The 22587-nt window shown below is 37.9% G+C and overlaps 1 protein-coding gene across 10 annotated transcripts in view; it reads right to left on the bottom strand.

Annotated features, from left to right (window-relative positions):
* LOC105465543 (sodium/potassium transporting ATPase interacting 2) overlaps window positions 1-22587 on the bottom strand; it is a 1022956-nt gene that overhangs the window by 10383 nt on the left and 989986 nt on the right. For all 10 annotated transcript variants that reach the window (XM_071095949.1, XM_071095948.1, XM_071095950.1 and 7 more), the window contains one exon: window positions 17624-17684. In XM_071095949.1, coding sequence (XP_070952050.1) covers window positions 17624-17684 — 61 coding nt within the window. The remainder of the gene's footprint in view (window positions 1-17623; window positions 17685-22587) is intronic.

Below are 22587 nucleotides of genomic sequence, written 5' to 3'. Positions count from 1 at the left end.
TATATATATATATAGTTTAAGACTGGGGATTTGTTGCAGATAGTGTCTACATTTCTGTTTATCTGGAAGGGCTGTTGTTGACAATGAGACTAAATTAATGACTAGTTTTCTAAGAGGTATTCACCGAGTTAGAGCTTCACTGCTCTGAGCTTCTCTCTTAGTAAGATGGTCTCTACCATGGTGGTGGAGAGTGGGTTACAATAGATCAAGATCATGGCAGACAGAAACAGTTAAGGTCTCCACTGAAATTGAGATCCAAGTCAAACTCAGGTTTATTAGTATTTTTACTGCTACTGCTGTTGTTGTTATTATCATTGTGTTAGTTTTGAAATATTTATTCACTTGTTTACAGGGATTTAGGGGGGATGGCAGAAAAAAACAAAACAAAACAAAAAAACAGATGATAATTACGAACCAAAGATCTTCGGATGAACCAAGGGATAATGTGAAGAAAATAAGATGAATCTTCAAGCCCAATGGATAGAATTAGGTCCAAAAATGGAAAGCAAAGCTTGAGTCAGAAGCAATGTAGACCTTCCAAAGACATGAGAAAAGGGAAATGAGGGTGTCCTGAGTCTGTGGTGCTAATGGAGCTTGAGTGACCTGGGGCTTGCTCTTATTAACCATGATCTGTATGCTGTGTAGGTGGAGAGAGATGGCTTACAACTCCCAGATTAGGGAGGACAGCACTAAAGCTCTGATGGAAGGACTGTGATCATTCTGATTATTCGGACCATGCTGATGGCCTAGGTATGGAAGAAATTCCAACAGAAGGTGACCCAGAACCAAGATGAGAAAAGAAGCAGCTCTGAATGTAACCAGGCTGGATTTTTACCATTTCACTTGTGAGGGGGCATTCAAATTTAAATCAGGAGCAGAGGGCATATTTTCTATAGTTTATTTTACCTACATGCTTGAGTTCACAGCCAAGGAGATGGTGTACAGCAAATTTTCATGTGCACTTCTTCTCAGAAATTGGATGTCTTCCTAAAGACCCCAGAGAGAGGAATAGGAGATCAACTGGATCCAACCACCCATTATAGTTAAGATTATGGGGGTCAGCACAGGGAGACTTGATTCTTCTCACCTTTTACAAAAGGGTTCTTCAACCACATATGGAACTTTTTGGGGTGCCATGTAGATAGATAGAGAGGTAGAGGTGTTTTTTTCCTCTCAAAAATGGAATTAGTGGGGTTAGCTTACATTTTTAAGATACCCTTAATACCACTTTGTTCTGTTTTCAGTTTCTTTTACATAATGACATTTATTCAGGCTCTAAAGAGACTACTCATATTCTAAAACTTTTCTGAGCAATAAGGGTCATAAAATATTTGACAGATTTTTGTCCAAGTAATTTGGATGGCAGCTAGATGTTTGGGTCGTAACTTATCTCTGCATTATTTAGAAAAGAGTAACTTCTATCAATCAAGAATCTCCTTACATCCTTAAAAATAAACTACATTCCCCCAAATTGCAAAATACTTAATAGTTCATGAAGCCCTTTCAAGTGATATCATTTATCTTCACAAAATTACTTTGAGGTTGGTAAGAATAATTATCTTAATTTTACAAATCAATACAGATTTATTGAGTTTTATCCTGAGGCCACACAACATTTGAGGATGAGAGTAGAAACCAGGTATTCTATTTCCTTTGTACGTATATTGAAAAAGAGATTTCTGCATTTGACTTATGCCATTCTAGTACATTTTTCGAATGTTATCTACAGTGATCAAAAGCATCAAATCACGTTTTTATGTTCTTTCTAAGTTATTAATTTAACAAAAGTCTTAAGTAGTTGCTTTGAGTTCCCCTTTTGTTATTTGTTCTCCAGCATCTTTTACTCTGTTCTTTCTAGAAAATTTGCTCTTTATCTTCTTCCCATCTAATACTGTAAGAATCTACAGTATTAGATTATTCTTTGATTTAATATTGTAGAAATATTTGGATGTAAACAATGACTTATCAGAAATTACCTTTGCTGAATTTGCCAGTGATAGTTGCCAATGTGGTATTTTGGTTTTTGTTTTTGTAATGTATCTTTAAGAGGGTAGCATCCTTCAAGGTTTAGTTCACGTGCTCTGTGTCTGATAATTTATACAGGACACCAAATATGCATTTAAGCCATCCTTTCTTCTGAAAATTATTTATATTCTCATCCCCATCTTGTAGGACTGATAACGACGACGATTTTTAAAGTTATGAGAGATGTTTTCTTTCATGTGACTTGGCATATTGTCTGTGTAACTTCAATGCTTAACAGAAAATGTGAAAGACAGACAGGAAGTACTAAAAGCCTGAATTAGAATTAGGAGAATGAGAAAGGAAAGATGTCAATGAATTTGAGATGAATGGACAAAGAGGTAGAAAACATAGTTCATGGCAAGTTTTTTGAACATGGGGGAAAGGGAGGAAAAGAAAAGGTTCAAAGTTGAGTCTCAGAAATTTGTTTGCCGGGGGCATATTGCTGCTTTTAAAGAAAAAAACAGTGTCAAAAGGGAGTTGGTGTTTGGCTTTCTTTTAGAAATGTAGTATTTAAGTTATAAGTGGTACATCTAAGTGAAGAGATGCTTGGGAAAAGAGAAATGTAACTGTAATTAGTGCAAGGGAAATTGGGGACTTGCCGGGATGTTAGAGATGAATTTCTTTCTCCTCACTCAGCTTTATTTTGCTTCATTGCAACCTATTTCTACCTGATGTATAAATCTGCTTGCTTATTTGTTGATTTCCTCCACTACTGTAATACAAGCTACAAGAGATTTACTGCTTTCTACTGTTTACCATGCTAGCCTCAGAACCCAGAACAGTGTCTGGCTCATGGAAGACACTCAATAGGTATTTACCAAATAAACTCTTACACCCTTTAGGCTGTAAAGGAAAATAAGGCAACTGATCGGAGCATGGAAGATGCTAGAAAAACTTCCAAGTGAAATTTGGCTGACTGCCAAGGCCTTGAATGATATAATAAAGACTTTTTATAGACAATCTACAAAGTTGTTACCTGGTGCCGTGAGATACACAACAGAAACTTTTTGGATACCAGTAGGAAGAAACCACCACTACATCCTCTTTGGCCAAAAGGAGTGGAAGGAAAGAGGTTAGGACATGCATTCGCATCAAAAGGACTCCAGTGAGATGGTCATTCATTGATGAATGCTATTGAGTGTTACAAATCTTGGTAATTGGTAGGAAGAACATTGTTTTCCTTCTGGCCAGTTTATAAAACCCTAAACAGAGGCACACGACTGGACTGAAGGTGGAAAAAAAAGGTACTTTCTTAATCTCTGCCGTTTTGGAGGGATTTGCATTTGGTTCTCTGAAGACAACTCAGGATTTTTTTTTTTTAAAGAGCTATACTGAGGTATAATTGACATGCAAAACACTGCACATATTTAATGTGTGCAATTTGATAAGTTTGGACCTGTGCATACCTGTGAAACCTTTACCACAATCAAGGTAATAACATATCCATCACCTCCAAAAGACAACTTAGAATGCTATCATTTTCTTTGCAAGTGTATTTTCTTTTTGCCTTCATTTTCTTATCTACAGTGTGGGTATGTTTACATCTATTGACCTATGGGTGGGGGCAGTAGATGTACTGTAATAATTGCAGGTGCAATTATTTTAAATTTGTTAAGTGCCATATCAATTTAATAACTATGATTTAATAACATTAATGATAGTGGAATTTAGAAATTACCAAGTAAGATAAAAAAGCTTTTTGAATAAATATTCTTTGTAATATATATTTCCTGTTGTGAGCCTCTCTTTTATTTAAACCTTTTAATCCTGAACACTGAGTTCAGCAAACTTAAAACTGTTTTATTAAATACATGTTGGCAATGAGGTATTGTAATATAAAATTATCCCTTGGTGATTAATGACAAAGCCACTATTCAACATACTCCCTTTTGAAGACAGAGCTGTAAAAAACCATGACGGGAAAATTTAAAAGGCAGTTCATAGGAAGCTAAGCCTAAATATTTAGAATAACTCATTGAAAGACACTAAAATGTTTGATGTCTTTCAGTGAGTTTTTCTAAATACAAAGGAAATTAATAGGGCCTATGAAAATAGAGCATCTTTCCATTATTTCCATAGGTATAAATTTCAAGGGTACTTAGCTCCAGTAATACAAAAGAAACATAAAACATATCCAACCTTAAGCCAAATTGAAAAGAACCACTTTTTTCCCACTAAGCTCTAGTTGGTGGCAGGAATTCAAGCTGACCGTGTGAGCTTGAGGTGTTCGGTCTGGGCTAAAATCTCGGGATGGACTCTGAGCTATTTTTTTTTCCTGATAAGGAAAACACAATCCTTTATAGGAAGAGGTATTTTAGCCTGTTGTTGCCTGAAAGGTCACTAAAGTGTTATACCACAGAAGGTTTTTAGCTGGCGAAGCACACGTGGAATGAAATTAGAGTTATTAGCTAAATCACCGCCGATGCTTTGCTTCCTAACCTTGTTCATCAAATATGTTTTCTTAGGGTTTTAGTGCCTTATTTTTCAGTTTCCTTCTTACTTGTATCAGAAACAGATCTTTAATATTTGAAACTTGGTAACACATTCACACATGCTAAACAATGAAAGTGAAAAGCAATAGGTATAATAGTATCATAATAAATAAAGTATATCGTTAGTTGAAAAATCACTTTAAGCTTTTGGTTCTAAAGGCCTAATAAAAAATGAAATATAAGTTCCACTTGATAAACTATTTTGTGTTGTTTTTCTTGTTCATATCTGCTACTTCTCAGTGAGGGCAGTGCCTTAGGTGAGATTTTAAGAAACACATGATGGTTTTCTGCTGAGACTCGGATCTTTTTATCAGGTAGTCTTTTAATAATATAATGCCCGTACTTGATATATCATAATGCCACTACTTGATACATCATTGTAGAATCTGTTTGGTAGCATCAAGATGGGGGGATTTGGAGTCAGAAGACCTGTGCTCCGGTTGTGCCTTTACTTCTTACCAGCATTGGACCTATAAGTAGGTCAAAATTGCTCTGAGCCTTAATTTCTTCCTCTGTAAAGTGAGGATAATAAAGCAATTTCAGCTTCGAAGGGTTATTGAGAGAATCAGGTGTCATATGTGTGTAATACGTAGAAGCATGTATATTAAAAATACACTATGAATAGGATTGGGATCTCATCTCTTTTTAAAAAGGATTTATACAAAAGGAATGATTGGAATTATGCTTTAAAATGCACATTTAGGCTCTTTACTGAGACAATTAGCATTTCCAAGGGTAGGAGAATAGATGGAATAAGGCTCAAACGAGAGAATTTTGTATTAGAATTTACTAAAATTTTGTATAGAGTGACAAAAGTGTAGAAGACATCCACAGAAGCCGAGGAGACCAGAGGGAGGTCTATGGAGAGCCTTTAAATGCCCACTTAGTTAGTTAATTGTGATTTGACAAGGAACAGGAATAGCCTGTGTGACATAATGCAGAAGAAAAATAAGTTAATTTATATTTTTTAAAAATTACATAGAACTGAATTTCCATATTTCAAATTCTTTTGGAAATGGCCTTGTATATTATGAGAAAGAACACAAATAATTTGGGGCTAGCCTTGTCTGTGGTCTATGAGGCTTTGCTGCATATGTGGGCAAAAGGAACTGTCCAATGAATGGTCAAGAATGAAGATCCTGAGAGCTCAGTGTCCTGGATCAGGCAAAACGACAGGCCAAAGCTTGGCGGATGGATTACTTTGTAGAGGAGAAGCTTACCTGTTCCTCTCAGGTTTGGGCAGGGTTGCAAGAAGACAAAAGAATAATTGCCAGTAGAGATTTGTTGAGGTTCTTGAGGGAAAATCAAAGAAGTTTCTGTTTGAGAGATTTGACTTTTTCAGGTTTCAGTACTTGGTTTAAGGATCCTGGAAAGGTGTGGAACAGGTCCCGTGGCCAGAGTGCCGCTTTGTCAAACGCAGATGAATGAAAGCATGGTTGAGCTGGAGACAACACCCAGCTGAGTGTAGCAAGTACACATTTGCTGTTGGGTTTAGTTACTTTCTCCAGCAATGAGCAATCACCCAGGATTAGAAGTGGAGAAATTGAATCTGGGCATTGTCAGGAACAGATGTTGAAAATCCAAGCGTAAAGGATGTACAAGCAAGGAAGGAAACCAAGCATGCTGACAAGAACACTGCTGCCTTTGCTAATCCTGGAGATAGATAATGAGTAGGAAGACCCAAAGCATGAGAAAAACATAGGTTCAGGTGGAGGGAAGCTTCCAAATAAGGGTGAAGGAAACTTTTTCCAAGAGGGAGGCAGGAGAACAAGGAAAAAGAATAGGTAGGTGTTTACAGTCAGGCAGAAAATTCAGAACTGGGCATCTTACAGAAGCCTCTTTCCACCAAAATGAAGGTGATCCATGATGAAGGGAATGAAGGTGGCAGATGAAGGGAGTAGTGATGAGGGAGATGAGAACTAACAGGTTGGAGAAACTATAAAGCTAGAGTCAGAAAATTATGAATCCAATATCTTTTGAGGCTTTCAGTAAATGTAGAGAAGCATGTAATGAAGATTATGATGAAATAACTAAGGCAGCTTCACCTTAAATGTGCCTGGGCTCACTTTGTGCCATGCCATTTGGATGGATTAGATTTTCCAGTCTTCATTTTGTTTTCCCCTGTTAGAATTGCTTTCAATTATATACGACATGTCTTTCAGATTTCAGAAATTGGAAGGAGCAGTTATTACAAGCTATAGGTGAGCTCTTTAGACATGATTGGGTATGTCTTCTCAGCTGACATCCAGAATATATTTAGAATCCACAGCCCATTTAAATGTAGGAATTTTAATTAGGGTTGTGGGTACATTAACATATGCATATTTAGGGAAATAAAAAATAAAACATGCGTGCTGTAATTACCTATTAGAGACATATTCTTTACCTTGTAATCTTTGCTAACATAATCTTTGTATCATTTTACAGCCTCCAGAAATGAAAATCACAAAACTCCTGAGCCTAAATTAATCATCTCCTTAGAACAACAATAGCAATTTCAGGAAAGAGAATGTCCCACAGTTACTCTAACATTTTTATTGGTATTTGGGAAAGCTGAAACTAGGTTTCCTATATCGAGTTCATGAAAAGAACTTAAGATCATTCCTGTGTGACTTATGGTGTACTTTTGGTCAATATCGATCCAAAAAGTAGTGCCTTTTAAAAAAGGCATGCCTGTCTTTGCTAAGTTCTACATCTAATTTATCCCTTAGGTTTCAGCTGAATCATCATGTCTTCAGTGAAGAATTCCCTTATCTTCTAAATGCATGAGTTCTTCTTGGGATCATTCCCATGGCACCTCCATCCCCTTTCCTTGTGTGAACTTTCATCACACTTTACTATAATTTCTCTTTCTCTTGTAAATTGTGTGACGGATTGTGGGCGCCATAAAGGCAAAGATGGTATCTGTTTGGTTCCCTGCTTTATCCCTAGTGACAACACATAGCCTACCACCCAGTAGTTGCTCAATAAATATTTGTTAAAAGAATCTGTCTCAGGTATCGCAGTGAAGTGACATGGAAAGTATTCTTCGAATCTTGACATCGATGTTCTGCTCCCAGTTCTGCCTCTAAATGATTGTTTAACTTTGAGCAAGTCAATTTGAGTGTCCCTTTCCTTAAATGTAAAATTAGGGGATTACAGTAGGTGACCACTAATACTCTTCATAACTTTATGATTATACACAATTCCATATTTCTGGGATTAGTTCACACACGAATGTTAGCAATATAATATTTAAAATGAGCAAATCCACAAAGGCAAAATGAATGGAAAAAATCAGTGCAAAGGAGTTATTACCATCTGCTTGTTACTATTATGCATTGATTTTACTAAGTGAGTTTCCAGAAAGATTAGTTGCTGAAAATGGAAATTGGAAATTGAGGCATGAATGGGAAAACGGAATGATGAAAAAGTTGGGGACTTGGAGAGGAGAGTCGGGTTGACGGGTTTGGAGCCAACAGAAATACTGTCCCCTGTTCCATTTAATTCAATGGTGAAGGTGTATGGATGTGTGACTATGTGCTTCCCTTTGCAGTGCCACATTTGGGAATTCCTTTAACATCAGCTTCATTAGTTACAAAGGCAGCAATCCATATCCAATTTTCATTTTGTAGCAGGATTGTTAATGTATAAACTACACTCTTTGTTGAAAATATTTGCAATTAATCCTATAAACAAACAAACAAACAAGCAAATGCAAATGTTACACTGCCTGCCCCTGCCAACCCCGCTGACTCTGAGGTCTGGTCACCATTTATTATACTCAAAAATGAATTGAAATCCCCACTTTGGCCCTAACCTAATTTTCAAGTGATAATAGGCATGGATTCCCAGAAGCACTTTATGCCTCTTGATAGTAACATCCTAATTTCCTTTCCCGGTAAATGTTTTAAGTAAGATTTTAGCACCAAAGGAAATTAAACTTTAAGTTAATCGTAATTATAAAATGCCATCACTGATTTTTGTCTTCAGCCTAATTACTTTCTATTATTTAAACAAACCGCACCTCCTGTGAGTTTTAAGTTTGTTTCTCTTTCATTTCCTGACACACAAGGCCAACCAATCATAGCGGAGGCCTCCCTGAGTATCTTCTGCCAGAGCAGCCTCATTTAAATGTCACATAGGATTGAGGGTTTGTCTCCAGCTCACTTATTTCCAAGGCGCTCTTTCAGTAGCTAGGTGTAAGGCTGCTTCGCTCAGATGTTTTCATTCTGCATACCTGGTGGCCATCCTTAGAGATCTAGTGTTTCCTAGTCCTCCTGCTGTTAAGAAGGAGACCTCTGAGCCCAGCCTTCTGTTTCTATGAGATGCCACTTCTAAAACTAAAGCAGAACTGGGCATAAGGAAGTGGGCAACGGCCAACATCATTCATCAAGAGTCTAACTTTGAATGTCATCTTCTCAGCTTGTCTCTGATTTGGAGGGCTTTTAAAGAGACTTCATTTTCCTGTGCCAGCTCTTTGTCTTGCTCTCATTTGTTCTTTGGAGATGGAACTAAAGGATCCCAGCGACTTCATTTTGTGAGCGTGTATGTCAACATTCTGCTGCAAGAATCACCTCATTTTCTGCTACTTGAATGTTTTCTTTCTCATGTCATTATCCATGAGAAATTAGAGATAGATGGTGAGGAAGCTAGTCCACGACACCCACTGCTGGCAGGCTGTGGGGGTCTGCACCACTGGAAGAAGCAGAGTCAGCAAAATCAAAAGTTTCTGTTCATTCATTTCTATAAATGTCACTACTTGCTCCTCCTTTAAGTCACATGCTTTCTTTTTTATTAAGGCTATTAAAACAACATCAGTATTCTTCATCTGCTGGATAACTTCAGTTCACCCTGTCAGAAATATTCTTTGCATAAAAAATACCTCTTTTGTTACACCTCAGTTAAAGGCCCTCCTTTGCTTATCTGAATATTGTTACCTCTATATTGTTTTGTAGAAACAAAGCTCTGATTGTTCCTAATTAACAGAGGAGAGAGAATGAATCAGATTCTTTCCCCTCATATTCTTGACTTGGAAATATCAGATCTATTTAAAGATGAACATTGTGTGTGTGTGTGTGTGTGTGTGTGTACAAGTGAAAAGCAATATAGTATAATGGAGGAGATACGATATTATGAGAAAAGAGAGAAAATAAGAAGTGAATGTTGAAGAATCAGACTCAGTTTTGACCTGAATATATAATTTTAAAAATATAGCTTATGCGTTTTCTGTTAGATGATCACAAGAGGGAGCAATTTAATAGAAGGCTGAAAAACAAACCAGTGTTCACCAATCTGGGGAGACAATGTGAAAATTATTACATGTATCACTGTTGGAGAATGCTGTTGTCACTAATAGGAACTTGAATTTGATTGACAGGAGGAAAATTCATAGGTACCATCTGTCTTAGGTGTTGATCACTTAGTTTTATATATAGCAGCACATCTTTCTTCCTCTTGTTTAGAAAATGATAGGCACTTTATTCAAATTACTTATTCATTTACTTAGAATACATTGAATTCTAAGGAGATGTCATATTTCCTTGGCAGTTTCCATATAGGTCAAGAAATGTTTGTGGAGATCTAATTGATTCATTCATTTATTTTTCAAATACTTCCTGAGTCCTTTTCTAGGTTGGGGATATGGTAGATGCTAAGCATACAGTAGGGAACAAGACAGGGGTGAATCCTGATGATGTCTCCTATTATTCTTCCACCCTGAGTGAGTGAGTGTGTACTGCATTTGAATGTTGGAAGGTCATGAATGAGTTAGTGACTTTGAGCAAGTCATTTGATCTTCCTTGGCCTATAAAATTAAAGTGCTGAAATAGAGCAGTTGGCTGGTTTCCATCATTTTAAACCCTGTACAACTCATAATTCAAAACAAATCATAACAGATATAAAATTAAATAAATGCAGAACTTCTGTGCTTTGGTTTGGGGGGAATGGGAAGGAAAGGTGAAAGATGACACCTTTTTTCACCTTGGCCCCACTGGGATTCTGTAGGCACAGTGAGAGATTAGTGGAGTGCAAAGCCTGGGTCTGCAGGCTTTGTGATCCTGTTCAGAGATGAGAAAATAAATACTAAGTTTTGGTTTAGTGGGAAACTGGCAGATGTGGAGAAAATGTGTTCACTCAGTCACCTTCAAATTCATAAGACAAATGTTATAAAGAGAAGATAAATTAGTAAGATACTAAGATTATGTTACATTTTATTTGATTGCTTCAGAATGATGCCAGATAAGTAAAATAAACATATTCTCACAACTTTGCCTGTCAACCTGGCAGCCAGGAACTTGGCAACTTTTCTGAACTTCTTATCATCCCCTCTTAGGTTATGTTTGGAGAGTGATTTATAAACGTGAAAGAAAGCTCAGACTACCAAACAGAATGCATGAAATAGCCCTAACGATCAGATGGGAGGAATGCAGTTAGATAGATAGATAGATAGATAGATAGATAGATAGATAGATAAGAAGAAAGGAAGAAGAGAGAATGAAAGGAAGGAAAAAGGGAAAGAAGGAAGGAAGGAAAGAAGGAAGGAAGGAAGGAAGGAAGGAAGGAAGGAAGGAAAGAAGGAAGGCAGGCAGGCACATAATATACCAAAATTTGAACTGAGTATCAGAACCCAGAATTATGAGGTTATTTTAATTTTCCTTTTTTATTTATCTGTATTGTCTATGCTTTCTGCATTCCCTTATAGACAGGAAGTAACAGATATTTTTTTCAAGGGGAAATAGTTCTCCCTGCTCCCATGTTTACCCACCCCCATGGTTGAGAGTGTAAGATTGTGCTCAGAGAACTGCATTCAAATTCAATGATCCTGACAAACTGGAGAAATGATAAAAACATACAGAATGGAATTCAATACACAGACGTGTAGGCCAGCAGGTTTTAGAAGAAAAATCAAACAAAAATAACAGAAAATTATTAGCCCCAGAGAAGTGAATAATTTCCTGTGGTTTTCTTTTCAAATGAAAGATTCAATAAATCAATTGTGACTTTTATCCCAAGGCCAGTTGATTTTGAGGAATTCGGGACAGGTTTTGACACATTTGTGCTTGGCTGGTGTAAATGTGCATGTGTCTAACTCCAAGTTTAAGCATCTTGAATTCATTTTTCAGCATTGCTTTCAAAATAAGTCCCTTAGGATATTATTTTTTAAATGATATTCCATGTCTCTTTCCAGATGATTTCAACATTTAACAACATTTGCAAATACACTGAATCTCTTTCAGCAAAGAGAATGACTGCTTAGTAAAATGAACCCATTTGCTAGAAGACCAACATTTAGTTTTAGTTTAACTATTAAACCAATGATTTACAAGAACACATAATAAAAATTGAGAAGTCATATGATTTTTTTTTTTTTTTTTGCTATCATGGATTAGCAATATTTGCAATGGCTGCATGGCTTCCTTTTAATCGTCACATCTAACAATGCTAATTAAGCACCGAGGACAATTTCTGGTTCCATCACTGTGAGTGGGCATCTGACTGCAGTGGGGAAAACCCGAGGATGAAGTGAGACAGAAGAGCTACATTTATAATAAAAGGCACACCCGACCAGGAATCTCCAAACATTTTCTTTCTTTCACAGAATAGTGTAGAAGAGAACAAGCAGAGGGGAATAGAAGACGGGAGGCCATAAGGAAAACTCTGCATGGCTGGTGACAGATGAGACAGCAGAGAGCCCTGCCACAAAGACAGCACAGCCAGATGCCTGCTTTCCTGGAGAAAGCCTTTTCTCCCAAGATGTATCACTGCCTTTTCATGAACAAATATATAAAAGTACGTTGTGAAGGTAGCCCACTCAAATAGGGTTCTAAGGTCAAGCCACATCCTCTAGAGCAGGGGCCTCAGCTTTCATCCTGGTGAGAAGCTACTCATCCAGAGGCGGATCACCCCACAGCAGGAGATGCTGAGCGGGAATTCCTGCCTGGTGGCAGTGAGTATGGAGCTGACTTGGCAGCAATATAGCCCTGAAGCCTCTTACCCACAGGCATCTGATGGGCCAGTGAGCTGCATCTATCCTCAATCTGTGCCCTACATATATTTTCAAATGTCCAGGACACACGTGGAGTGTGTGTGCATGTGTGTGTATTTGGATGTGGACTGAATTGTGATCCTCCTCAAATTCATATGTTGAAGGTCTAACTCCTAATATGCCTGACTGTACTTGGAAATTGGCCCTTTGAAGAGGTAATGAAGGTTAAATGGGGTCATAAGGATAGGGCCCCAATCCAACAGAAAGTGCTGTCTACAAGACAAAGACAGAGGCCTCAGGATAAACCAAACCTGAGGTTTCTAACACCTAGACTTTTGGAAAGCAAATTGCTGTTGTTTAAGCCACTATGTCTGTTGTATGTTTTTATGGCATCCGTAGCTGACTAACTCATGGCGGAAGGAGTGTCACATCTAATTTGGGATCTCTGCTCTGAGGGTGGCTGTCATCTCCTGGTAGGCACAGCAGATGGCAGTGGTGCCCTGTGAGTCTGCACAACCCTCTGGCCTGCCAAGCTGTGGCTCCGGCTTAGATAACTAAAGGGTTAGAGATGTAAACTTCAAGGTCCAGATTTTTTTCAATGGAAAAAAACAAAAACCCTTGCAATATAGTGTCTACTATGATCTAAATGTTAGTGTCCCTCCCCAATTCGTATTTTGAAACATAATCACCAACATAATGGTGTTAGGAGGTAGGGCCTGTAGGAAGTGGTTATGTCACGACAGTGGAGCCCTCAGAAATGGGATTATTAACCTTTTAAAAGAGGCCCCAGAGGGCTGCCTTGCCCCTTTTCACATGTGAGGTTACAGCAAGAAGGTATCACCTATGAGCAAGGAAACCAGCCCTCACTAGAAGCCATATCTTCTGGTGCCTTGATGGACTTTCCAGCCTGTAAACTGTGAGAAATAAATTTCTGTCATTTATAAGACACCCTACTTATAATATTTTGCTATAGTACCCCAAGGGAACTAAAACAGTATCTCTACAAATATTACTCAAACTGGACTCTAGAAGAGTAATGAGATACTGCTTAAAAGGATACATAAGGGAAAAAATTCTCAGGTGTTTGATGTTCATGAGCCTCTCTGTTTCAATGACGATTTACTGCTATTTCATTGCGTGTAGGCTCGAGTCTTTGCGCATTGAGCTCAAACCCTCTCCATTGCTTCCTGGAGGTTTCTACCTCTTTCCTCTGAAGTTTCCTGGATACACCTGTTGCTGTGAGGCTGAGGTATCAGAACTGAGCACATAACTGATTAGCTTCATGTCGACTTCAAGAATATTTTATCCAGTTGCCATCATTGGGCCCTTATCTCCACAGTCGTTCTAAGCACTAGCTACCGAACCAAAGCTGTCCTCTGTTCCTTCTAAGGCTCTTAATAATGGAAACTTAACCAATTTGGCAAGCAGGTAGCTAGCACCTACTCCTGACACTATGCTTCATTGCGAATAATGATGCGTTATTGCAAATCCACAGTGGGTAAAAATAGGCACATAGGGACCCTCTCAGTGTTTGCATGTACATTAAACCCCTCCCAAGTTTCAGGGTTTGTTTGAGAGTGGTTTTATTTTAACCTTTCACCAAACTTTTTAAGGATCGGGATAATTTTTATAATATAATTACCAAAATTACACAGAAAAGTCAAACCTAGTTTACTCGATGGATTGGAAGTCATATGTCCAGGCAGTGTCTGAGGATGGACATCAGGCAAGTGATCATATATGGAGAATATCAACCCAAAGCACTGTAACCAAAAGATACTCATAACTGTCTAGGTGTGAATGACTACAAGTAAATGAACCTAACCGAAAGTCACCGAAGACCACTGGACAGAGAGCCAGTCCAAATGAGCATGTCCTCCCACCTGTTTACTAGTCCCATGAACATCTGAGATAAGCGTCAGTCTACTTGTATATAAAAATTTAAAAAAGAGTTCATATTTTGCCCACTGAGCAATAAGACTAACATGATAAAACTTGTCTTTGAGAAGTCTACTTGTGTTTTGGATTAATAAAGGCAGATGTGGTGTTGTGGTCAAGATACACATAAAGACATATATGTTATTTTTTGGAGTCTTTTGGGGGGAAAAGCTTATTAGATGCTTGAGAGATAACTTGATCTTCCAACAGATATTGGTGACTTTGAATCTCCTTGAATTTACATCGCTTTGGCCAAAACTTGGTTTAGCGCAGAATTCCCTTAGAAGAATTCTCCGGAATATTAAGTGCTTTTTTATAGAGGCGGCCGGCGGCGGGGAGTGGGGTTGGTGAAAAACAGGAGTCCTGTGTTCAAATATTTTGGGAGACTTGCATTAATAATACTTTAATTTCTATAAATTGATGCTTTAACATCTAAAAAATGACCACTAGCTGTTTCCAAGCCCTGACTCACCTCCAAAAAACATATGGAGACTTTAGATAGCCCTAAACCTATGCGTTAACAGTCACAGTGGACATGAATTTCATGGGGCACCACTTTGTAACACAGTTAACCTGTCCTAATAAACCTTCCTACCCTGCCTCATCCATTTCTTCTTGTAGGACTCGAACTAAAGGTTCCGCTCTCTCTCTGCCTCCTGACTGACCCCACTCCTGCCACTGTGGGGCATATGGTATTCTCCCGGGGGAACTGTGGGTATAATCAAGCCGTAGAACTCTTTCTGGTTCTTCTCTTTGATCTGTGTCTGGCCTCAAGGTAATATAGTTAAAACAAAACTGTGGGTTAGAAAAAAAAAATGGACATACTTCTTTCTGGCAGTACTCTTAGAAATGTTAATATATAAATGTGCATTCTAAATTTTCAGTGTCAACCTTACTTGGCTTTGGAATTTTTTTTTTTTTTTTTTTTGAGCAGTATGTCTTGTGGAACTAGCATTTCTGAGATCTCCTTTGAGAGGTGCTATTCTGCCGAAATGCTGATTATGCATGTAGGAGACATGGTATGTCAGTAAGTATTGTCTGAAGATAAAAATGCACTGGTATCGTTGTGAAATGAAATCAAACAACATAGCCCAGAGAAAGCCCAACTTCCATATGAAAATTAACTGGGGACTTCCCCTCCATCAGGGATTTGGCACACAGACACTGAATGGTAATATCTCAACGAACTTACATAGTGTATGTGGTCCACGCATTTTAAAATCCATATATATTTTGCCCTTTCTAATCTTTGAATAAATCTTTTCTGTATAAGGCAAGTGCTTACTGGATGTCTTCTCTTATATAGGCGCTAGGCACTTCAAACTCAACCTGTGCAAACTGAACTAGTGATCTTATTCCCACTTTTCTTCCCAAGTGGCAATTCCATCTACCCATTCACTTGCATCAGACACCCAGGAATCTAACAGTCTCCTCCTTTTCCCTTATCACAGTACCCACCACTGCCCACTAATCATGTCATTTTGGCATGTCTCATGGCACACCTATCCTCTCTATCTCCAATACCGATCCTTGTCCAGATTCACATTATCTCATGTCTCACTTTCATGGTGTCTTAACTAGTTCTCTTCCCTAATCTTTCCCCCTCTTGAGTCTCTTCTTTATAATGATGCTAATGTATTTTTTCTAAAGAACGTTTTTGATTGTGTTATTCTCTTTTTATAAGCTATCTGCTCTTTGATCTGTGATTGTATTATATAGAGCTCAAACTCCTTAATCTTTCATACCCACTTTTCTACTATCTCATTCATACATGTTTTTCCAATTTTCTCCAGCTGTCTACCTGTAGCACAGGAAACAAATTCAGTCACATTAATCTGGCCATGATGTGCTTTTTCACCTTTTGCCTGGGACCACCCCTCGCTTCCATACCGACAACACAGTAAAGATCTATTCATCTTTTGAGATCAAGCTCAAAAGTGTTCTCTATGACCCTTCTCCTGATCTCTTTCTTCTCTTTACCCACAGCATGCACTACAGAGTTTCATACTTGTTTGCTCATATGTTTGTTTTACCTACTAGTTGGCAAGTTCCTAGAGGTAAAATATTATGTGTGAATCATCCTAAAATCTCCAAAGGCTCACATAGCACTTAAAACACTAAGGAATATTTTATAAATGCTTATTTAGTGAAAGGACCATTTTTCCTTTTATATATGAAATAAATTATAAACTATATACTTCTGATTTTATATCATGTATGAGTATGATTGAAAAGTGCCTCTTCTAAATTAGTCACTTGATATTGCCTCTTCCTTTCTAGTATAATTGGAAAGGGAAGAAGAAACATATATTTATCTTTGGATGTTTTCCTCAAATCATCATATTCTCACCTTCCTCTTTCCTTACTGTTTCAAACACCCAATATTATAAATATTTTTTGAAACCAAGAAAAATGATTCCCAATTCTGATTTTTCCTCTGAGTAAATGTAACTACATGGGCAATTATCCATTATAGTACCCACAGAGAATAGAAGTACTTTCCCCAGTTCTCCTATTTTAGATCCTTAGGGGCAGGGATGGAATAAAACCTTCTACCCTCCATTTTTTGGAGAGCAGACAATGACAGAGCCCTGGGAGGATTGTAAGAGTGTACTGTGATCTAAACTCTGGATCAAGCAATACGTCTCAATGTTGAGCCTTTGACATAGTTAGAGTTCTAGTCATTTGTATCAAATAGTAGGAACGAAAAGGACAGATGGACATTTGATTTCCTAAAGACAATTCTCTGAATTAATCTGAAGTCAGTTTCCATAAGAATCTTAGCAACTACTACAAATTGTTGATTTTGGGGATTTGTAGTCTTGGGTGAAACTGGTTAGTTATCAATACCTAACAAAGGGATCATAAAAAGAGAACGGTCAAGTTAGCCACATTTTAAAATCATTTCCATCTCCAATCTCCCCTCTCTGTTCCCTACTAGAATTTTTTATAAGAGGAAAGGATTTTTAAAAGCCCTTCAAAGAAAAGAAAGAAGTTATGTTTTCAAAATGGGTGCTTCTCCATTCTTCACTTTGCTGGATACTGTTATGATAAACACTTTGGTCTGATGGGCACAAAAGGCTTATTCTCCATTCTAATGCTGTGTTGTGGGATCTTGTCTGAGGAATAGGAAGGCTAGGTAGGAGACAGTAAAGAAGATGCTTTGAATTTGAAAGAAACAGAATAGAGCTTTAATACTTACAGCTGTCCTCTTCTTCAGTTATACATTTCACAACATAACAGGCGTAGATGAAACCTGCCAGCTGAAACAAAACAGAGATGCTTTAGACATCAGACAAAGGCACCAAAACCAGACCTCACTGGGGAGTGACTTTTTAAAGTTAGGCAATTTACAACCAGACTTAGGGCTCCAACATGGCTCATTGGACTGGATCTTGACTCCAGTGTGGACTCCTGATTCAAATGATGCTCATCTGTGTTGTAAATAAACATATCACTCTGTTTTTCTCCGACCTGTGTTTACGTGTAAGATTTGTTAATTGCCAAGCAATCTAAAACAAATTATTTTCAGTACAGAAAAAGACTTATGACGATTCACTAGTGGATTAACATTTGCATTTGTGCCAATCAACTTTTAGTTTACTTTTCATTAGCTCAGTACCTAAGATTCTAAAACATGGACTCTCACAGACCATCAGAAAAATGCTTTGAGGGAAAAACATTAAGGTGATTCTGTGGTTTGTTGCATGGGCTCTTTGTAAGTAAGGAAGACTCAGATCTGTAACAGGAACCAGAGCATACTCAGTATGATTAAGACAATATGCTACAGAGAAGTGATGAGATGGACACCTATAAGTAGGGAGTATCATCAAAATGCATTGAATATGGCATTACACACATCACATTCTCTTTTCTGAAACACTACAAAAAGGTCTGTGTGCTTGTAAAGGAGCACAACAAAGTCATTTGATCTCTCTATTTTTTCAGATTGGGTGTTTTTGTATTCCTTCCTACTAGTACAATATTTATTTAGTCAATTTATGAACACTAATCAAAAGAAACAAATATAATTTCTGGATAAGTAGAAGACTATTTGTTTTCTTTTTTTGCAAATTGATCTAGTTTGGAGGAATCCTTAAAGGTATGTCCTTAAAACAGTGATGAAGATTATTCACAACAACGTTTCAGACAGACATTGATCTGGCTGAGGACCGACCCCACACAATAATATTTAGTGTGGGGAAGAAAACATTAGGAAAAGCTGCAGTCTTCAATCAGGAAGTGAAAGCACGGGAAAAAAAGGAACTACTGCGACAAGCCTAATGAAGTCGTTTTTCATTAGGTGACAGATAGTGATCTTCTGGAGGATGTGAGTGGAACATCTTAAGTCAAAGGCTACACTAATAGGTATTTAATGAGTGCAGAACTATTAGGAGACAAAGCGGTCTCTGGTGAAAAGAAACTTTCAAGTCCCTAATTTGGACTTGAGAGAGAAAGCACATTCTGGCAGATTCTAGTTATCTTCCAAAAAGAACTGGCATAGGATAAAACAGCGGTCATTCCTGGACAATAGAGGAAGCAGCAGTGACCACATTTGGGGAGGCAGAGTTGAAGGAAAAAGACTTATGTAACACTTCATACACTTTTGTTTTTAGATCCTGGAAGAGAGGGAATGGATACTCTCGGCCCTCTCTACCCCCAACTGTAGTATCTGCACCAGTATACATCATAGAGAGTCAAAAATAAATACCACTGATGCTATATCAGAAGACTGAGTTTTCTTTTTAAGAAATATTTTAGAAAACTCATCAAATCAGCATGTTTCTCTTTGAATTATATGTTGCTATTGGCAATAAGATAGTGATAGTAAGAACCACTTCTTTATATAATAGAATCATCAAGGTCTTTGTTTTTATGGGACTTATTTTTAAAGTTCAGAGTACTAATTAAAAACCAATGTCTCCTATTTGGCTTTAGCAAAGATTTTGATTTATCCAAACTCAAATCACATAGTGATTTGAGGATTTCATGAGTACTGGAAAAATAGAGACTATACTAACACATCTTGATCTTTCATCCAACAGGACCCATGAAAATGCTCTTTTTATGGAGTGAGCCAGTCCCATGGGTGCTTGACATTGGTACTTGGATCTGGCTGTGTCTAAGTAAAGAGCCTATGGGTGTGGTTAAATCTCCTTGGTATTGCTTATAGCTTCACTTCTTCCTCCACATTGAGTTCTTACTATATGTCGCTAAATGTTACAGGTTTATCAGTAGTTTTCCTCTTCTTTTCAGTGTTAAATGCTTATTAAATTATTTGTAAAGCAATTTGTCCTAATTACAAACTGTTTTAAAAAAATTCTTACTCATCACTTCATTTCTTTGAAATGAATATCTAGGTAATAAGCATCGATACATTCTGAGATTCATGGCCAATAAGTTTAAACTTCTCATTAAAGTGTCAGTAGATTCTTGATTATTAAGTGTACTCTCCCAGAATGCAGCTAAGGCACTGCATTCTGCTTACCAATGATCTTTTAATTATATTCATTTTCATTCTTTAACTATCTGGGGAGCTCCTTTGATATAAAAGTAAATCCCGTTGCATTTTTTACAAAAGCTTGCTGATTAAGAGAACTTTAGCTTTTAAATTGGTCACCTCTAACTACAAATGGAAATTTGTGTTCCCCAAATTAATCAAGATTCATAAACTCTGCTATCTTCCAATTTCTCTATACAGTACACATTTCTAATTTAATTTTACCTCCCCAGTGGCAATTTATAAAATTTACCTATAGAGAGGGGTTTCAAATTATTTCTAACAATTCTGAATGTCTCTGATATGGTTTGGCTGTGTTCCCAAATCTCATCTTGAATTGTAGTTCCCATAATCCCCAGGGGTTGTGGGAGGGACCCAGTGGCAGGTAACTGAATCATGGGAGAAGTTACCTTCATGCTGTTCTCATGATAGTATGTGAGTTCTCAAAAGATCTGATGGTTTTATAATGAACTTTTCTCTCCTTTGCTTCTTCTCCTTGCTGCCACCATGTGAAGCCACATATAGTGGCTTTTCTTCTCCTTGCTGCCACCATTTGAAGAAGGTCTTTGCTTCCCCTTCTGTCTTGATTGTAAATGTCCTGAGGCCTTCCCAGCCATGCTGAACTGTGAGTCAATTTAACTTCTTTCCTTTTTAAATTACCTAGTCTAGGGTATGTCTTTATGAGCAGTGTGAGAACAGAAGAATCCAATCTCCTGTAATATGCAACTCTGCTAATTGCTACCTGGGCTACAATGATGAACTAAAGCAGAGTTCTAGTCACCACTGACATTTTGGGTTTGGAATACTTTTCTTTTTTTTTTTTTTTTGAGACGGAGTCTGGCTGTGTTGCCCAGGCTGGAGTGCAGTGGCCGGATCTCAGCTCACTGCAAGCCCCGCCTCCCGGGTTTACGCCATTCTCCTGCCTCAGCCTCCCGAGTAGCTGGGACTACAGGCGCCCGCCGCCTCGCCCGGCTAATTTTTTTTGTATTTTAGTAGAGACAGGGTTTCACCGTGTTAGCCAGGATGGTCTGGATCTCCTGAACTCGTGATCCGCCCGTCTTGGAATACTTTTCTATTGAGGCTGTTATGTGTCGTCAATGTTTAAACAATAACATCCTACAATCAAGACTGTCAACAATTGAAGCAATAAAAATATTTCTAGACATTGTCACATGTCCTCTAAAAGGCAAAATTTCCCGTGGTTAGAGCTGCTGTTTGAGATATAGTCCTAGCTTTAAGGAGTTTGCAATTTTGTAGCAGGTATATATATAACTGTAATTTGAAGTAGATTTAGGTAAATCTTCAGCAAGAAGGAAGAAAATCGTACCTCTAATAAGTGACAACAAACAGTAGACTGGATACTTTCATGTGTTAGCCCATTAAGCCTCACAAACACCCTCGGAAGAGCATTATATATATTTTTGCAGATGACAGGCAAAATGGGATTTGCTTTTCCAGAGTGAGATTATCAAGCAGGAAAGATATGGGTTGTGTTTAGGTAAGAGGCAGTAGTTAAATCTGATGAGAGTTTGGGGACTTCATACTAGAGCAATGGAAATTAGAGCTGTGAAGACCAGATTAGGGTCATAATCAGTGGCCCTCCAGTGTGCCAAATTGCCAATGGAACTATGCCATTTTTCCATGAAAATTTTCTATGAAAATTTGTATGGTGTGCTGAAGGAGCACACCATACAAAAGTATAACATTTTTCATGGGCCCAAATCTTTCCTGATGCGATACTTGACTTCCTTTCTAGCCTCATTCCTCACCAGTCCTTGTCAGAACTGATGTCAGTAGAAAGCTGTTGGTAGCTTGCTGACATCTATCAGGTGGCTTTCCTTCTCTGTTCCTTAACTCATTTCCCCAGTCTGCCAACAAAGAATGCTAACGCCCTCTACCTTTTCCTTCCCGTCCCTACTCAGCCTTGCACCTCCAGTAATGAGTAATTCTAACTCATTCTTTTTTTACATTTGTTTTTGAAAACAGAGTTCTGAGTTGCTAAGCTGGATATAAAGCTTTACACAGCAGTACTGCCTGCTTACTTCCCAGGTCTTCTTTTTTAATTTTTTATTTCACTTTTATTTTAAGTTCTAGGGTTCATATGTAGGTTTGTTATACAGGTAAAGTTGTGTCATGGGAGTTTGTTGTACAGATTATTTCATCTCCCAGGTATTAAGCTGGCCTTAAAGAATGAGTTAATACCCACCAGGAAAAACAACGAATGGATACTAACTCATTCTTTAAGGCTGAATAAAGGTGCTTTTTCCTCCAAGAACTGGTAATCCATTCTCAGAGTAGGTTGGTGCTTGGCACTTTTGAGATAGACCTTGAGAGGTGGGAGGGCTTGAAAGGGAATAAAGAGGGGAACAGAGAGATGGAGAGTACATCTTCCAAGCAGAGCTCAGACTAGAGCTGTTAAGAAATAGATACATTTAGGGAGGAGGAAGTGGCCCAGTTCAGAGAAGCTTGGGGTGTATAAAGGGAAGTAACGGGTCACAAAGCGGATAATAGAGGCTCATGTTGGTAGAGTAGATGTTAGTATCTGAAATTAAAAGAAAATAATTTTATTTTGTTCCTTATGTGAAGATGCTTAGAATAATAATGGAAGGGATCTGTGGCACTATCTTAGGCAAACAAACAATTATCCGCTAGTGAAAGAAACAAAA

This window comes from Macaca nemestrina, chromosome 5 (genome assembly GCF_043159975.1).
Source record: "Macaca nemestrina isolate mMacNem1 chromosome 5, mMacNem.hap1, whole genome shotgun sequence".
NCBI lineage: Eukaryota > Metazoa > Chordata > Mammalia > Primates > Cercopithecidae > Macaca > Macaca nemestrina.
The sequence above is the reverse complement of the archived record's forward strand: the minus strand, read 5'-3'. Positions and strand labels throughout refer to the sequence as shown.